Source organism: Medicago sativa, chromosome 4 (genome assembly GCF_051527215.1).
Source record: "Medicago sativa cultivar Bolivia chromosome 4, Bolivia_mono, whole genome shotgun sequence".
Lineage (NCBI taxonomy): Eukaryota > Viridiplantae > Streptophyta > Magnoliopsida > Fabales > Fabaceae > Medicago > Medicago sativa.
This window is the reverse complement of record NC_140752.1, coordinates 11,058,689-11,075,978: the sequence shown is the minus strand read 5'-3', so window position 1 is coordinate 11,075,978 and position 17,290 is coordinate 11,058,689. Positions and strand designations below refer to the sequence as shown.

The following is a 17,290-nucleotide window of genomic DNA, read 5'->3' as shown; positions in this document are numbered from 1 at the left end:
CATTCTAATGTGGGAATTGGAGGTCCTTATGAAGGGCAAGGTAACAAGTGTGGAAGGAAAATGGCAGTCAGAGATAGTTTAAATCTGTTTGGTTTCCAATGATTCCATCGTAATTTTATAAAAAAAAATAAAAAAAATCAAAATGGTGAATCAAATGCAATAACACTAGAGATCTACTCCATGTTTATATGGAGTATTTAGATAAACAACTTAATTTGGAGCTTATAACATAAATGCTTATCATTATCATGATAAGTAAGCTATTTAAATAACACTAGACCATTGACCCGTGCTCCGCACGGGTCTTACCGACTAAAGAGACATCAATTTGTCTGTCCATAGTACTTGTTAATAAAAAACATATTATTCTAAAATAAAATATAGTTCTCATATAAGTCGTATTATAAACGTAAATCCACATATAAGTCTTATCATAAACATAAATATAGTTCTCGGGTTAGCACACTGTGGATTAGTGTGAATTCACTAACAAATTGAGAACACTAAATTTGCACACACACACACTAATCCAATTTTTAAGCAATGCAAATCTGATTCACTAACAAATTGAAGTGTTCAATACCACTTGTGGTAAGAATCATTCAACTTAAATTAAAGATATCAATAGATGCAATCGGTACATGCCACTCAATATTTAAGTTGTTAATTGTTATGGAATGTGTTATGTTCTTCAAAAGACACCCCCTAGTAGTTTTGACTTACAAATTTCATTACATACATCAGTCACCATTGAGATATCAGAATACATTAATCATAGCACAATGAAAGCTTAAGTTGACCTTCATGAATATATGATATACCCCTTGCAGTTACATGATCCTTCACACTCATAATTTGCATATACAAACAGTTTTCCATTTGATCCAAGCCATGCACCAAAAAAGAACAATCATGCTTGCACTTGATTCTTTCCTCTGCTCAAATACATTTTAAAAATAGTAACGAATAAAATCACCTTAAAAGTTGCTTAAAGTGAAAAGAAGAGGAACGATCATGTATAGAAGGATAAATATTGAAATTTGAGATTACAATGAGAAATGCATTTTCAAAATCAATAGCAGAAAAGATTCACAATTGAAGAAAAAGATGAGATGTAAGGTTTTAGTTTGATGAGACAATAATGTTTTCAATTGAGGCCTAACCTTCTTTTCTTTAGTTTTCTTCGTACTCTCTCAAGTCGACTAATTCTTTGTTCAAGATCAGCTATGCTTACTTCAGATAAATAGTTGTAGCTTTCTGTCTGAGTCTCAGACTGACCGATTATGTCTCTTGACAGCCTTCAATCATTGCTCTCATTCCCATCTTCCAAGACATGCTCACCATCCTCAACAGATAACAAAGGAGTCAGAGTATTATCTTTTGGATGTAAACTTGGAGCATCAAAATCAACATCTTTATCACCTATCAAACCATCTTAAACAGAATTTTCATAGGACATAGATTTCAAATGTTCAGGAATTGAACCAAAAGGAATAGTTAAACTCAAAGCGTTTATAATGAAATAAGTCTCCTTAAAACCTAAATTGTGGACAAATTACTAATTTGTAAGGGGAAAGTCACATGTGAATGAATTTCCAAATAGGGTGAATTACATGAAAGTAGTCTTCGAATTGACTCAAGAATTTCAATAGAGAGAAAATTACCACCGAAATCAAGTGATTTAAAAACTTTGCAACCTCAAGCATCTTAGTAAAGTTAGCTGGTCTGAATCTTGACAAATTGCATATTTGAAAATTACTTCACATACAAAACATTAATTCTTTAAAATATAATCTTTTGTTTTTGAAACTATCTAACATTGAATCAAACATTGCATTTTTTTTTTTGTTTCTTTTAATAAAGCTCTAACCTGAGATTGGAATTATTTTAAAAAGAAATCATCAAACATGTTTGACAACTTAGCTACTAACCTCAAACCTCATCCTGCTCAAACTAAACAAAAGTTCCTCTTGCATTCCATTTAATTGTTCAAATTGAAGCTTGTATGTCACACTATATGATTTTGCAGCAAAAAAAAATTTATGAACAACTTTTTACATGGACTAACCATATATTATTGCAGATGAAGTATTTTGATCTAATTGAGGTTATTGTTCTGCAAAACAATAACCTCAATTAGATCAAAATACTTCATCTGCAATAATATCAAAGTTGTATTGAAACCAATGACTGCATCTGCAATCCCTAATCAAAAATGAGATTTAAACTATACCTTTTTTTAGCCAAGACAAGACATTAGTTTCTTATTATATACCCAGATTTTGGTTGTGCTACATCAAGGCCATAAGATAAAAGCATCTGAAGGCAGAACAAAACAAAAAATGAGGTAGAACCTTGTTACCTTGGCCATACAGAAAATTGAAAGCACTAAAACAATCAGAAGTATAAAAATATTTATCACTCCTATCAGATAGCCTAAAGGATCGTTACAACTGACCTACCAACAAAAGACAATGCCTAAAGGATTCATATATGAGTGAGGAAAAGTAAAATTCAAAATGTTTTCCAACATATATTTATAAAAATTGATTTTACAATGAAAAAATTCTTCTCATAAAAGAACCCTCATCAATAAATTCAACATCAATTTATGCTCTTCCAATTCAAACAATTAACAAAATATAAAACATCTTTTATTAAATAGTAATGGAAGGATTTTAAAAGAAATACCTTTCCTTTATCACCATCTATACACAACTCACCACACAATCATCATCGTCAACCTTGGAAGAAAGAAGACGAAACAAACTGGAGGTATACACGCTGTTGAATAGCTGACGGCTTCTGGAAGTAGTATTCACAGATTCAATAGGAGAGAATGTTCGTTGATAAATAGTTGGCACCACATATGGTCTCACGTTCACCGTCGAGTTAATCCGTGTTAGAAGAAGCAAATGTTTGGAGGAAGGTCATTTTGTGAAGCGGTGGAGATTTGAGAGATATAAAAATGAGAGCTGCATTTACCATTGGAAACGCACAACAGATGGATGAGTGGATATTAAAAGGTTAGGAAGGTTGAAATTCAAAAAGTATGAAAATTATCAGTTTTTGTTTTCATTTTCAGTGTGTTTTTTTATTTTTTTTTCCAAAAATAATGCACTGAATGTGCCTTAAGAATAGGAATCGACGCAACAAATCAGGAGGGGAGCAGAATTTAGAAAATAGGAGACAATTTTGTTTTGTTTTAATAAAAATAGGTTTGTTTTGTTTTTCATAAAAAACAGCGGACGATTTTCTTTTGTTTTTAATAAAAAATAGGTTTGTTTTGTTTTTCATAAAAAATAGGGGACGATTTTCTTTTGTTTTTAATAAAAAATAGGTTTGTTTTGTTTTTAATAAAAAAAATAGGTTTGTTTTGTTTTTCATAAAAAATAGGGGACGATTTTCTTTTGTTTGTAATAAAAAATAGGTTTGTTTTTTTTTTCATAAAAAAAATAGGTTAATTAGTTTAGTTTTGGTTGGAGGGAAATTATGCTATAGAATTAGGTTAACTAGATATTTGACCTGTGCTCCGCACAGATTTATTGTAAAGGGATTGTCATACGAATAAGGATATAACCAACATGATATGAATGAAATTGGTGCGATGCATTTTTTTAGATGGAATTTGTTAGGTTAATTTACTGCTAACCTGATACAGCAAATAAGCGGGAAAATATTAGGTTAAATTGCTGCAGACCTAACAAAATTAATAAATAAAGATATAGCCAACAAGATAGGAATGAAATTGGTGCGATGCATTTTTTTAGTGTTAAATAAGTGTATAAAAAAAATGCAAGATGATAGGAATGAAATTGGTGCGATGCATTTTTTTAGATGGAAATTGTTAGGTTAAATTACTGTTAACCTAATATAGCAAATGAGCAGGAAAATATTAGGTTAAATTGCTGCAAACCTAACAAAATTAAAAAATAAGGATATTAGGTTAAAAATTGCGACACGAATTAGGTTGGAAAGGATAGAAGCGATTTGTTTAAAGGAAATAGTGATTTGTTTTTTATTTTTTTTATTTTTATGTTTATCTGTAATTATGGTCGTGATCAGAATTACTGTATTGTATTAAGAGTTATTGTATTGTATTGTATAGAAGCGATTTGTTTAAAGGAAATAGTGATTTGTTTTTATTTTTATTTTTATGTTTATCTGTAATTATGGTCGTGATCAGAATTACTGTATTGTATTAAGAGTTATTGTATTGTATTGTGTTAGAGGTAGGAAAATAGGATAATTTGTTAAGCAACGATTGGATTATTATAGGAGCGATCTGTTTTTTCAAAAAAATAGGAGTGATTCTTAATATTTAGGAGTAATATGTTGTTTTTGATTTCAGAAGCATACGAAAATAACTTTTTGAGTAAATTAAATAGGGTTAATTAAATAGGGTTAATATAGTAAAATTAAGCAATGAAGTTAGGTTAAATCTAGGGCAACATTTTGAATTCGGGTTAACTTTAAAGAATAAGAGATAGGGTAAAATAAAGTTAAAACTTATTATGTATTAAACCGTTTTCATAACCTATCCCAGAGAGTTTATTATGAACAAAGCAACTTATGAGCATGAAGCTATTATCACAAATTCCCCAAAACAATTTCAAAAGTGCTTATCTCAATAGATAAGTTCAAATGTAACAATCCAAACAGGCAAGGTAGCAGGAAGCCAGGAAGCTAACAAAGTTTGACCAAAACTCAAGCTCACGGGTCTAAGCATGTGTTTGGAAATTGTTAAAAGTGTAGTGTCACCACAATTTGTTTGAACTTACGCCTAATAAACACCAATGATAGCTGTGCATTTATTGCCACCAAACATTCCTCAGTGAAACTACGTAGTAGTAATAGCCAACGTCATTTTCATTTCTAACAAAATAATTTCTGCAAGCTACAAACAGTTATTATGGCTCCAATTCTTACTAAGCAACTAAAATATTACACACAGCTTCTACGTCTAAAATTACCTAGGAGAATACATTTCATTTATTCACTATTCCAGTAATGTAAAAACAACACGTAGCTTCTTCAAGATCATACATCATCTTAATCAATGGAGAAGAGTCTGATCAAAGTGCCACACACCTACAAGCAACAAAAACAAATGTTCTGTTAGACCTCATTCATATATTTTATATCATTTGATTTTCATATTACCAAAGTAATGTAAGTGGAGGAAATATACATACCGTGACCCTTTCCAACTAATCTCAGTTGAGTCACATACTCTGATATCTTCTTAATTGATTCAACCTGTGCAAGGAAAATACATATAAGAACAAGAAGAAAAAATTGGAAAATTTTGATACACATATTTTAGTGTAAGCAATTGTTTCATGAGAAAACACCATGTTACTCTTGGAGCTAAAGATTTTTCATTTCAAATATCATCAAGTATAATCTAAAAACATCTTCAATGGAATCAAGGTTTTAAACAGTGGTCTCATTGCAATTCTAAGCTTGGTAATTGGGTAATTGGTATTGTGAAAAACTGCAGTGAGAAATACTACTGATAAAGTAGCAATTACAATCACAATACAGCCATAGAGATTTCAAAAACCTTAATGACAGTCATAAAAAAGTTTGATGTAGCATCAAAAATTGCAGTCCCCAATTGGTTTTTGTTTTTCATGTTTAGGTATAAATATCATGGATACAAACAAAATATTTCTTCTACTACAAGTATACAGAAAAATGATTTCAAGTTTCAACTTGACAACTTAAAGGCAAGTGTTACCTGCTCCACCAAAAACTCACTCTCGATGAAATCTGCCAATTGAGGATCATTGTTACGATCAGCCACCTATTATATTCATGAAACATAATTCTTGGACTGATTAGCCATTTGATCTCAATATGTATATGTAGGAAACAGAAATTTTTATTGCATGAAAAGAGAAAATATTCAATTCAAAAACAGAGAGAAAGAGGCATTACACTGTGAACATTCAGAAGTTTCTCATTTACTAACTTCTCCAAAGACAGAGCCAATTCCATGGCTGGATCAAACCAAAAGAAGGGAAATAAAAAAGCAAGAGTCAGCATAAATAGTTAAAAGCTTTAAAATTGAACATGCAAATATTATTTATGATGTAGCATCGACACTGCAGATCGAAAACATGTTTGGTGTCTAATGCATAATGATCACGAGACCGACACATGTGATTATATTTAATCAATAATCACTTCCATATACTTAAAACTATCATTATAAAAATTTACATACATGTGTCAGTGTCTAGGAAAAAACAAAGTAAATGAAAACAGAACACTCACCATACAATGCATCTCCCTTTTCAGCATGATCAAATTCTGAGGGAGGGCTCACAATAGGGTGCAGCACCACTCTTCCACCACGAATGTTCTAAACAAATCAAAGTCATAAATACAAGTTATTATAATATTCATCATACGAAGACAATATTAACAAACATATAGTTTAACATATAATGAATTTAGAGGTATTTGCAACGCATATCATTCGCATTTAATCACAATATAAAAGTTTGCAGCGTAACCACAACAATAACATCAAGATAAAAGCATGTACACAGATCCTCCTAAAATTTCAAGCTATTATACAAAAGAATCATGCTTGGTTTACCATGTTATTTACCACTATACCAAAAAGTTACTACTACTTAACAATTACAATTAATTTCTATATATAACTCTAAAATAACTACAAAATGCTTATAAAAACCAACATGATTCACTTTTTAAGTTAAATACCAACCTGATATTTCATGAGCTTTTCAGCATGCTCTCTTTCTTCCTCACTAGATTCCTTAAAGAACCTGTTATCCACACACAAAAATTCACAAAGTCACAAAAATTTTATAACCATATAGTATTAAGAAATAAGCTACAAGCTGAATCTTATAGAGGGTTTTGTATCATCCTTACTTGGCAAGTCCCTTGAGAGCAACGTTGTCTCTGTCAAAGTATGCAAACAAAGAGTGGTACACATAGGAAACATTGTATTCCACACTGCATTTACATCATTATAAAAACATTAAAACTCTTACAAAATAAAAATATACATCATTAAATGAATGACCTAAAAAGTGAATTTTACTTATATTTTGAAACAGAGAGAGTATAAATTATACATCCATCAATAAATATGATTAAATAGAGTAACAACCTATGATAATAGGGCCTAAAATAAATAGCTGAAAATTAAAATGACAAATAAAAACTATATTACTGTGCTTCCTAAGGAGAAAAAATAGATCTATAGATCTCTAACATTATTGCAACCAAAAAGCAAAAAGTAAATAATCAATTAAAAAAGTAAACTTTATAAATAAATACTAATGAAATGAAAAAGATTGATAAAGTTTTCTTACTTAATCTGTTCATTGATTGCAGATTCAACTTCATCTTGATAATTCTGACGAGCCAAAGAAACATTATGAGCAATAGGAACAGCAAGAACATCTTTCTTGACTTCTTCAAACGGTTCAAAGATAACACCTGTTAATGCCGTTGGTGCATTTGCAGCAGCAGCATGAACCTTCACGTTCTTCCTCTTATCACCATCCATAGGAAGATTAAAAGAACAAAAAGTGGTGTTTTTTGAGAAATGACCCACGATAGGTGAAGGTGAAAAGATCGAAACTTTGGAAGCTGAAAGAGCCATTAAAGAAGAATAACAAAAAGGGTCGTTGAGAAAATTGAGAAAGGATTGAAGGAAAGAGAGATGGTTAACAATGGCGGCTTTGTTGTGTGGTTGTGAAGAGGGTGAGGGACAAAGGTGATATAAGTAGTGGTGGAGAAGGGTAAAATGGGGATATAGGATTAATGTGGAGCGTTGGATGAGTTTTGACGTGGAGGGTTGGGATTTAAAGAGAAGAAGAGGCGTGTGGCGAGCTCGTGGCCTAATGTAGTGTGAAGATGAAAAGTAGGAAATATCCGATCCACGTAGTAATCAAGTATTGATCTTCATTTTCGGTCCAATTATTGTTGCCTCACTCGCTTTATTGCTTGTTTGTATCACACTCGCCCTATAGAAATATTCGAGCTTGTATGAAAGGTCCACATGTTCACTACGTTTTATACCATATCGGTAGCACCCGGGTGACATAGAATTGATGATATTGGTGACATTGGTCAATTACAATGTCTCAATCCTTGTGAAAGATAAAGAAAAAAATCATTTATACTCCCTCTGATCCTATTTACAAGAAAAAATTAACTTTTTAGATACATTAAATAATTTATATATTTGGTTTAGGTTCTTGACTACATACATATTTTATTCAATGTATCTAAAAAGTCAACTTTCTCTTGTAAATTGAACCGGAGGGAGTAATATTTTAGATGGTCAATGTCACCAATTCTATGTCACCTAAATACTACCCCCTCCGGTCTCAAATGTAAGAAACTTTTCACTTTTTTGGTTCATTCAATAAATAATGTATGTGGTCTTTATTATAGATCACATACATCATTTATTGAATGAACCAAAAAAGTGAAAAGTTTCTTAAATTTGAAACCGGAAGGAGTACTTGTTTTATACATGTTGTTACAATTTAATAGTTTGGTTTTTTTTTTTTTTTTTGAGAATTTAATAGTTTGGTTAAGAGGACAATCTATATGGAATTTTGGTTTTAGTCATTTGTCACTACTCTTTCTCCTTCACGCATGTGTTTATTTGAGTATATGTTGTCATTAAATCAAGGGTAGTGTTAACTTGTGCTCTTAGGGCACATGTTAAGAAATCCAAAAGAAGAAATGTTTTCTTAAATTTTGTGTATTCAATGCATTTAAAAGTTAAAGATTAAATAAAGGGTCATGTTAAATAAAATGCACACATTCCAATAATTTATTTCTATGTTTGAATCATTAACTTGTGCCTTATGGGCATAAGTCAACATTTCCCTTAAATCAATGATATTAAGCTAATACTAACTCTTTATAAGTTTTTTTTTTTATGAGTGAATATATCTTTAAAATGGAAATTTATTTTTACAATCTTACTTGAATAGGGCCTATTCTATTGGATCAAACTATTGTGTCCTTCATTTATAAAGAGACGGGAACATACGTCTGATGGATTGATCATGATCATGTGATAAGAACGTGATTAATGGTTAAGATTATGTGTGCATCATCTTCAGTTGTAGATGAACGTTCTCGGCTAATAAAACTAACCGGAATGGTCGCACAATTGTCTGACAAACTCAAAACCACTTTTGTTACAAAAAGAGTGATACAATAACATTATTATTCTATCTCTTTCTTTTATTTATAATTTTTTTTAATATATCTATATAAACTATTGAAATATATCGAATTATTGGGGACATGGAGAATAGTGTTTTGAACTGAAGGATTGTGTTTTAAAAAGAAAGAATGGCAATGTCATCACAATGTGATCATTTTTGAAAAACATCATAATGTGATCATCCGTCTTATATGGCATTCTCTGTTTCTTTAATTTTGATCTTTATAACAAGTTGATGTTTAAAGTTTGAGAAATGTTAACCAGTGTCCCCGGGGCACTTGTTAAGGAATTATAAAAGGAAATGTTTTTTTTGGAAATTGTGTATTTTACTTTTTGAAATTTGAAAAAGTGTTACTTTTAATGTTGACTTTGCTTTTTCTTTCCAATTTTGGCTGCTTAACTAGTGCCCTGGGGGCACTGGTTAACACAACCCTTAAAGTTTTCTATTATAAATTAATAATTTAAGTCCTATATTGTTTATATGGCTATCATTTTGCATCCAACTCTATTGAATTGTGCTGAACGTGATCATTAAATGCAGACGTGGAAGGTCCAAGTTGATGTTTTGCAACTCAATCTCGTGAAAAAAAAAAAATCTAGTGTATCGCTGCCAGCTTTATAAACTATTTTCATAATGAATCTCGTAAGAGGTCCTAAAGTGTACACCCTCCGGTCACTAATATAAGCAAAAATTGGCATTTTGTATTCATTCAATTAATGATGTATATAGTTTTTATTATAGACCACATACATCATTTAATAAATGAATCCAAAATGTTAACTTTTGCTTATATTAGTGACCGGAGGGTGTAAAGGATAAGACCACCTACTAGAGATAAACATCAAATTAAGTAATTATCATGAGTTAATTAAAAATATAAAACATCTTATGAAAAACTTAAAATATAAAAGAAAATTCTTCGTAACTTGGTCTTTTTATTGACTATCTTTATTTCTTTTAGTAGGAAATTTTTTATCTTTATCTCACACTAGGATCTTCGTAGTCTATGTATATCTGTTACAGTATGGCGTTGAAGTTTCTTTGGCTTCAAGGCCACATAACCTTCATTCAGCGAAGGGAAATTGCTCTTACCCTACAACACCAACAACTTTTCTATATTTTATAAATTTCCTCTCAAAAAATAATCATATTTAAAACATTATCGGATATTAAGTGTGATAGTCGCTGGTATCTAAAATTCGAACCTCAGGTCACTACGATACTATTGTAAGAATCAAATGTCTTTGCATATTTTTAATTTTATGGCTACACACAAACAATATCACCTTTAATAACGTTTTCCTATTAAGAAAGAGTAAGACTATCACTCTTTTTAACACTTAATTTATGAGGTGATCGAGGAAAATACTGACTGAGTCCCATTCATTATTAATTAACTTATCAACTATTGGTTATTTTTTTACTAAACAAACCATAATCCATAACAAGAATTTTCAGTTTTCAAAAAGAAAACAGAGCAAACATCACATGGGGCCTGTGAGTTTATTAGAGTGTGAGAAGGAAGCGAGTGGGGAAATGAAGGAAAGAAAACACCAAAATTGGGCAGAGAAGGTTTTTTGTCTGTAGCTTTGTGACAGCTAAACCTTTTTCTGCCAAAGGCTGTTAAATTTAATTTCTAACATCTATCGAGAGGGGAAGTGATATTTTGACAACCACTTTTTGATAATTTTTGGACAACTTTCTCTCTCATACTCACATGATGTTGTTATTCTCTCTCTTCATTTTTCTCTCTCCATTGTTTTTGACCAATAAGAAGTGAGAAAACAAGATTGTCAACAAAGTTGTCATCAAATGGATGTCAAAATATCATTACTCTTTCGAGAGTACCACTCTCATATTACAAAATATAAAGATGCCATCTTTTTACTCCCTCCTTCCCAAATTAATTGAGTCATTGGCTCATTTCACACTTATTAAGAAAAATGTATAAATAAAGAGGAAAATGAAATATATTGAATTGAGAATGATGAAAGTAGTATTGAAAATTGAAATGCCTCAGTTATTTTAGGACATTTTTTTTAGTAAATGGTTCAGTTAATCCGGGACGGAGGGAGTATAATATAAGCACACTTTCTTCAAAATTTAAAATGATTGTTTTGTCGGTAAGAGAAGTGCATTTTTTATTGCTTAAAAATTTAAAATCATACAATAATTTTAAAATATAAAGACATATATATTTTTTTGAAATGAAATATGAAGACATATATAAGATAAGAATCAATTATAATTATAATCTCTTTCAACAACCTTTTTTTTTCTGTCTACCATAATCAAACCCAAAACATTGTTTAAGAAGAGTTCAATTTTATTTGGATCAACTTAATTATCATTGAATTTAATTATACATGGGCATACAACATCAATCATTATTTTGTACGTTAACTATTATAATTATAAGACTTATTACACTTTTAATCCTAATTACAATCACATACCTTATACTTAAAATAAGTTCCTTTATAGAATGTAGAATTCTAAATTTTTAATAGTGTCTGAAACTGCTCTGTGGACACCATGTGCCATGGGACCTGGACCACACGTTGAAAAGAAAATAACATCATTGTTTAATATCTTAACATGCATTGATCAAATTTAAAGATTGAAACAGCCAACAAGTACTGCGAGGATTGTTTACTTGTGGACAAATTTGAAGATTCAGGCTTGTGGATGCCACACGCAACTTTGAAAATATTGATGGTGATGCACCTCTATTTTGAGTAGGAATGAAAGCAACATATTTTCTACAAAATTCAAATTGATCTCATTAATAACCACTAGGTGTGGCGCATGGAGTCAAAGTTACAATGTGTGAGTGTCGAAAATTTTATAACATGAGAGATAAACTTGCTTGCTCACAAACATAAAAATAGTCATTTAGACACACATAATGGAAAAAAGTATGAAAAGGAAGGGAATTAAATAATATATATTTTTGAAATAATTAAATGATAGATATTTTAATGAGTGTGCGCCTACATGATTTTGATTTGGTGTTGTGTCTGTATAAGTATTTCTTCGTAATACCGAATTCAATTTCTATTCATAAAAAAATGATTTTATTAAGTTATATAAGTTTTTTTTTTTTTTTAATTTGGTGGAATTCATACAAATGCAACTATTAGAAAAGAATGTACCCAAAAAAAGGTGGTAGCTAGAACACATGTTGTTAACACGATTGTATGTTAAAAAAGTCTTGTGTGGTCACATAATTTAGACACCACGTATAAACACATACAAAAAAGGTAAAAAGGTAGGAGCATTTATTCAGGTTTGTGATTAAGTAAGTATTTCACTTTAAACATATATGTAAAATAACACATTTTAAAACATGACGCATCTTGTTTCAAAAAGTCTGTCGATGAAACTCATTTCTATTTTGAGATGAAGTGTTGTTTATATGGTTGCATTTGATGAGAAGTGTATGGTGTGTTTCATCATCAATAGTTTTTTGTGTGCTAGAGTCGTGTGAGTTTCTAGATTGTACTTGCAAAAAGTACGGTAAGGATTCTAGGGTTCAGAATCGTGTGCTAGGTATGCTAAGGTTTAGACTGATGATTAGATGCCTTGAGAATGCTCTCAAGAGTGGTATTTATAGCCTGCTATGGGCCTGGGTTTCGGTTGCTTGGTTCCCAAGCAACAGGGGTATTTGTGTATTTTAGGCGGTTCTTAGAGGTTTCTAGAAGCTTAGAAGGGCGGTGCCTTAAGGCAAGCGCGCCAGAGTCTCAGGAGCCCTTCCTGAGGGCGCCCGAGCCCTTTTAGAGGTCTTTAGAGCCTTTCTGGAGGCCTTAGAGCCTTTATGGAATATTATGACGGTTCACAGCCCCCTAAACACGAGTCTTGGGTCAAGGCGAAGTGATGATAGCATGGGACTGGACCTTCTGGAGGTCGTCAAGTTTTTAGGGAGGTTTTGGCGGTTCACAGCCCCCCAAGCACGAGTCTTGAGTCAAGGCGAGGTGTTTGAATTGCTTAATGCTTTGTTTTTAGTACGTGTGTGCCTTTGGGCGTTGTCATCCGAACTTGGAGAGTCCCCCTAGGGTGATTTTACGTTTTCTTCAAAGACCTCAGGGAGTATATATTCGAATTGTTTTATAGGTCGACTACTCACAGCCCCCCAAGCACGAGTCTTGGGACAAGGCGAAGTGATTTGTATTGTTGTGACGAGTTGACTTCTTTATGGCGATTCCCTAGGGGCGAGTATTCGAAGAAGACAAGGCGAGTTACTTTTATCAAAAGATCTAACGGTTCAGATTTCGTGACCTTTCTAATGTGCTTATTTATGTTTTACTTGGCGCTATTGTTAGCTCGCGTTTATCCTTTATGCGTGATGTTCTTTGTAAATGCACCGGCGACTTGTTGTCAGCACGGATTTTTCTTCCCGCCCATTTTTATTAGACGACCTTTGCTTTGAGAGGATTTTTAGTCTTCCTGCCCATTGTTATTAGACGACCTCTGCTTTGAGAGGATTTTTAGTCTTCCCGCCCATTGTTATTAGACTACCTCTGCTTTGAGAGGATTTTGTCTTCAGACGAGTTTTTATCGTCGACCCTCGCCAGAGCCCTTTAAGGGTTGGCGTTTCAGGGGCTCGCAGATCCATGGGATCAATGTTTTTGTCTTCAGGCGAGTTTTTATCGTCGACCCTCGCTAGAGCCCTTTAAGGGTTGACGTTTCAGGGGCTCGCAGATCCATGGGATCAATGTTTTTGTCTTCAGGCGAGTTTTTATAGTCGACCCTTGCCAGAGCCCTTTAAGGGTTGGCGTTTCAGGGGGCTCGCAGATCCTTGGGATCAAATTCTTTGTCGTTTTGGGTGAGTTTTATAGTCGATTTGTAGTTTCCGTGGACATTGTAGCACCTGGAAAATAACAAACGGACACAGCAAAGTAGTTGTAGAAATTTAAGGTGCCTCATTAAAAACCCGCAAAACAAATCTCAAAGGTTGAGAAAGGTTAGAATAACTTCGTGTTTCATCTTTATGTTCTTAATGGTGGGAAAATTGCTTCCTTGCATTTTTAATCATGGCGCGTTGTTTGGCGATTACATCATCATTAATCTGAAATATAATAATACTTTCGAACTTTCCAAAATAACGGTGTCTTCATCATCCTACTTATTGAGAACTAATTACTCGTTGTCTTCTCTTATTAACTCGCCCATATTTTCTACTCCCCTTCCTGCATTTCTCATTTTACTGCTAATCTTCTTACTTGATTATCTTGTGTTTTTAAACCTTCTTTCTCTTCTATTAGATTGGAAATTAAGTTTTCCCGCTACTTCCTTACTAGCTCGCCTACTTCGTTCTTTTATTATAATCCTTCTCTTCTAAATTGAATTCTAATTTACTTGGTACTTTATTTTTCATGTCTTTGTTTCCTCCCATACAGTTGGAACTAAGCCTTCTGCTCATCTTCATTCTTCTACGTGTGTCTAGTGCTATTAGTCTTTATCTATATTTTTACTAAACAATTTAGTTCAGTTCGTAAAGTAAATGGTACATGGAAGGGGTTCCCAGGAAAGAGAGGTGGGTCACTTGGACCTCTTAAATACCAAGGCTTTCCTCGCCAGAAACCCTCACATGTGACCTTTTGACAATACTACACTTTACTTTTGCCGCAGGGTACCTAGAGTAATCTTTCTTTTAATAACCTGGTCCTATGTCTTGTGTTTTGCTTATTTTTCTCTCCTTATTACATTGTAACTAAGTCGCCCAACGAAAATTAATATCAAGTGAAACAAATTAAGTTAAAGCTAATTTGTCTATGAGACTTATTGTCCACATATGATGTATATGCACCAACAAATAATTGCAAAATAAACAAAATCGATAAAGAGCCTTCAAAATTAAGGTTGTAAAATATATTCTCTCAAAATTTATTGGGCAAGAAATTTTCTTCGAATCAAAAGGTGGAAAAATATTGAACATAAAATTTTCTTCAAATCTAAAAGTGTAAATATATTTTTTCAAACAAAATATTTTCTCAAAATATATTGGGCAATAAATTTTCTTCAAATCAAATAGTATGTTTTCTTAAAAAATATAGAACTTGATATTTCTTCGAAAGAGAATTGCTTGAGGATGGAAGAATCGCTTCGAGAAAGAGTATCTCGTCGTCTAGATTTTGAGGCCTGATGTTGGTTTGATCTTCCCCAGTCATCGTCTTTTAGAGATCGCCGCTAGGTCCAGCGGCGTTTTGTGCAGCTCTGTTATGGTAAGTAGGGATATGTATTCTAATTGCTTCTCTCTTGGACCTTATAAAAGTCAAATGGCCGCCAGAAATTGTACTGCTTTTCGGCGAAGGATTATAACGGCCGAACTACCAAATACCATATGCTTTAGCGTCTTGATTTCTCCATTATTGTCTAAACAAGCCAATATGAATAGTAATACAAGTGGAATATAACTAGTAAGAGGAATTTAATTAGTAGCATAATCAAAAGGAATTAACCATCATTATGATGCTACGACATGTAGGCATAAAATAACTCATCCTTCTTCAAGTAAAGAAACGAAAACGTACCGACTACGTCTCCATTAGGAATTTGAATACAAGTACAACATGAATCTAAGAAAGATAAAAGAACATGGGATATACTTTAATTATGGGACAAACCAATACTATGTGCTTTAACATTATTTATTCATTTTACAGGTCGCCAAAAACTATCTGTATGGAGAACCAGTAGCAATTAAATCACAAGAATTACAGCATGGTAGAATATGCATCTCATAAAATTATTCAAACGAAATTGGGTATATTAGAACCACATTGACAAATTAATGGACTTCAATTGGTAAAAACAATAATAGTTAGTAGGTCTATTTGATTATTCCTCGGCAGAAAGTGATCAAAGTGACGACAGTTCACAATAACCACTTATAATCTAATAATAGCTTGCCACAGTATGTTTCATTATTAATAAAATTCAACACAGATTAATAAAACGTATGAGATCATAGACTAATTGGTTCCTGTTGCATTGACTTCAAAACCAAAGCGATGTGCACATTAAAAACAGTGGTACAGAATAAAATTAATATGAAGATAGAAAAATAAGATTCGATGAACGATTAGTTAATTGGATGAAACCTGTTGGCGTGTATTATCCTTCGTTTGAAAGAATCTACAAACCTTCTCGCCAGATTCGAATACTGTCGAACATGATTCACAATTTTCAGATTATTTTTATATCCTTCGGCTAACTTGCTATAGAACAAACGACGATACAGACCGGACCACACAATTTTTGCAGGAACGGCGTGGTGAAACCTATGGCGGTGAAGGAACAATAACTGATCGGAGAGATGGCAAGGTTGGGTTCCTAGATCGCGATGAGAGATGCGATCTAGGAGCTTAATTCAGAATTAGGGTTTTAGGATTTCCAAATCGCGATGTACGATTCAGAAACGTGGTCAAGGTTAGTTTTACCATTCCCCACAGACGGCGCCAACTGTACATGCAAAAAGTACGGTAAGGATTCTAGGGTTCAGAATCGTGTGCTAGGGTTTAGACTGATGATAGATGCCTTGAGAATGCTCTCAAGAGTGGTATTTATAGCCTGCTATGGGCCTGGGTTTCGGTTGCTTGGTTCCCAAGCAACATGGGTATTTGTGTATTTTAGGCGGTTTCTAGAAGCTTAGAAGGGCGGTGCCTTAAGGCAAGCGCGCCAGAGTCTCAGGAGCCCTTCCTGAGGGCGCCCGAGCCCTTTTAGAGGTCTTTAGAGCCTTTCTGGAGGCCTTAGAGCCTTTATGGAATATTATGACGGTTCATAGATGAGTAGGTGTGACGAGGGATGGTGTATTCTCAGGTGCAGGAGTACATGAGTATAGCGTGTTTGCTTATTTGACGTTGGAGGATCGTTTTGCATTTCTTTGTTGGCTGGGAGTATGTGTTGAATTGGTGCGTATACTTTAGTTGTCTTGGTCTATGTCGCTTGTTATAGCGCAAAGCATGATTATTATTATGGTAGGGGCTGAAGCGGAGGCACTAAGAGTACGATGCAGAGATGAGGCCAAATCTGTATTATTTGTTTGGTTT

At 32.9% G+C, this 17,290-nt stretch overlaps 1 protein-coding gene, 1 long non-coding RNA gene and 1 other non-coding gene across 3 annotated transcripts; 1 reads left to right on the top strand and 2 right to left on the bottom strand.

Moving 5' to 3' along the window:
• Positions 1-555: 555 nt before the first annotated feature.
• Positions 556-3,326, bottom strand: LOC146926273 (uncharacterized). The gene is made up of 4 exons (XR_015034078.1): positions 2,692-3,326; positions 2,234-2,319; positions 1,164-2,013; positions 556-935 (listed from the first exon to the last, which is right to left on the bottom strand). It is a non-coding gene; the product is annotated as an uncharacterized LOC146926273 (long non-coding RNA).
• Positions 3,327-4,845: 1,519 nt separating this feature from the next.
• FER1 (ferretin 1) lies at positions 4,846-7,745 on the bottom strand. Its single transcript, XM_085758660.1, has 8 exons — positions 7,359-7,745; positions 6,913-6,996; positions 6,743-6,803; positions 6,283-6,370; positions 5,944-6,005; positions 5,744-5,809; positions 5,196-5,259; positions 4,846-5,091 (listed from the first exon to the last, which is right to left on the bottom strand). The coding sequence occupies exons 1-8, from the start codon at positions 7,649-7,651 to the stop codon at positions 5,057-5,059; spliced, it is 753 nt and encodes a 250-aa protein (XP_085614786.1). The 5' UTR covers positions 7,652-7,745; the 3' UTR covers positions 4,846-5,056.
• Positions 7,746-8,981: 1,236 nt separating this feature from the next.
• On the top strand, positions 8,982-9,195 carry LOC146926271 (small nucleolar RNA U3). Its single transcript, XR_015009044.1, has one exon. It is a non-coding gene; the product is annotated as a small nucleolar RNA U3 (small nucleolar RNA).
• Positions 9,196-17,290: the final 8,095 nt, after the last annotated feature.

What these genes read in the sequence shown, in the direction of transcription:
- FER1 (XM_085758660.1), bottom strand. Translation starts at nt 7,651, where the DNA reads ATGGCTCTTTCAGCTTCCAAAGTTTCGATCTTTTCACCTTCACCTATC. An exon ending in GCAATCAATGAACAGATTAA is followed by an intron (nt 6,997 to 7,358) that starts GTAAGAAAACTT and finishes ATGTAAATGCAG; the next exon opens with TGTGGAATACAATGTTTCCT. An exon ending in AAAAGCTCATGAAATATCAG is followed by an intron (nt 6,371 to 6,742) that starts GTTGGTATTTAA and finishes TGATTTGTTTAG; the next exon opens with AACATTCGTGGTGGAAGAGT.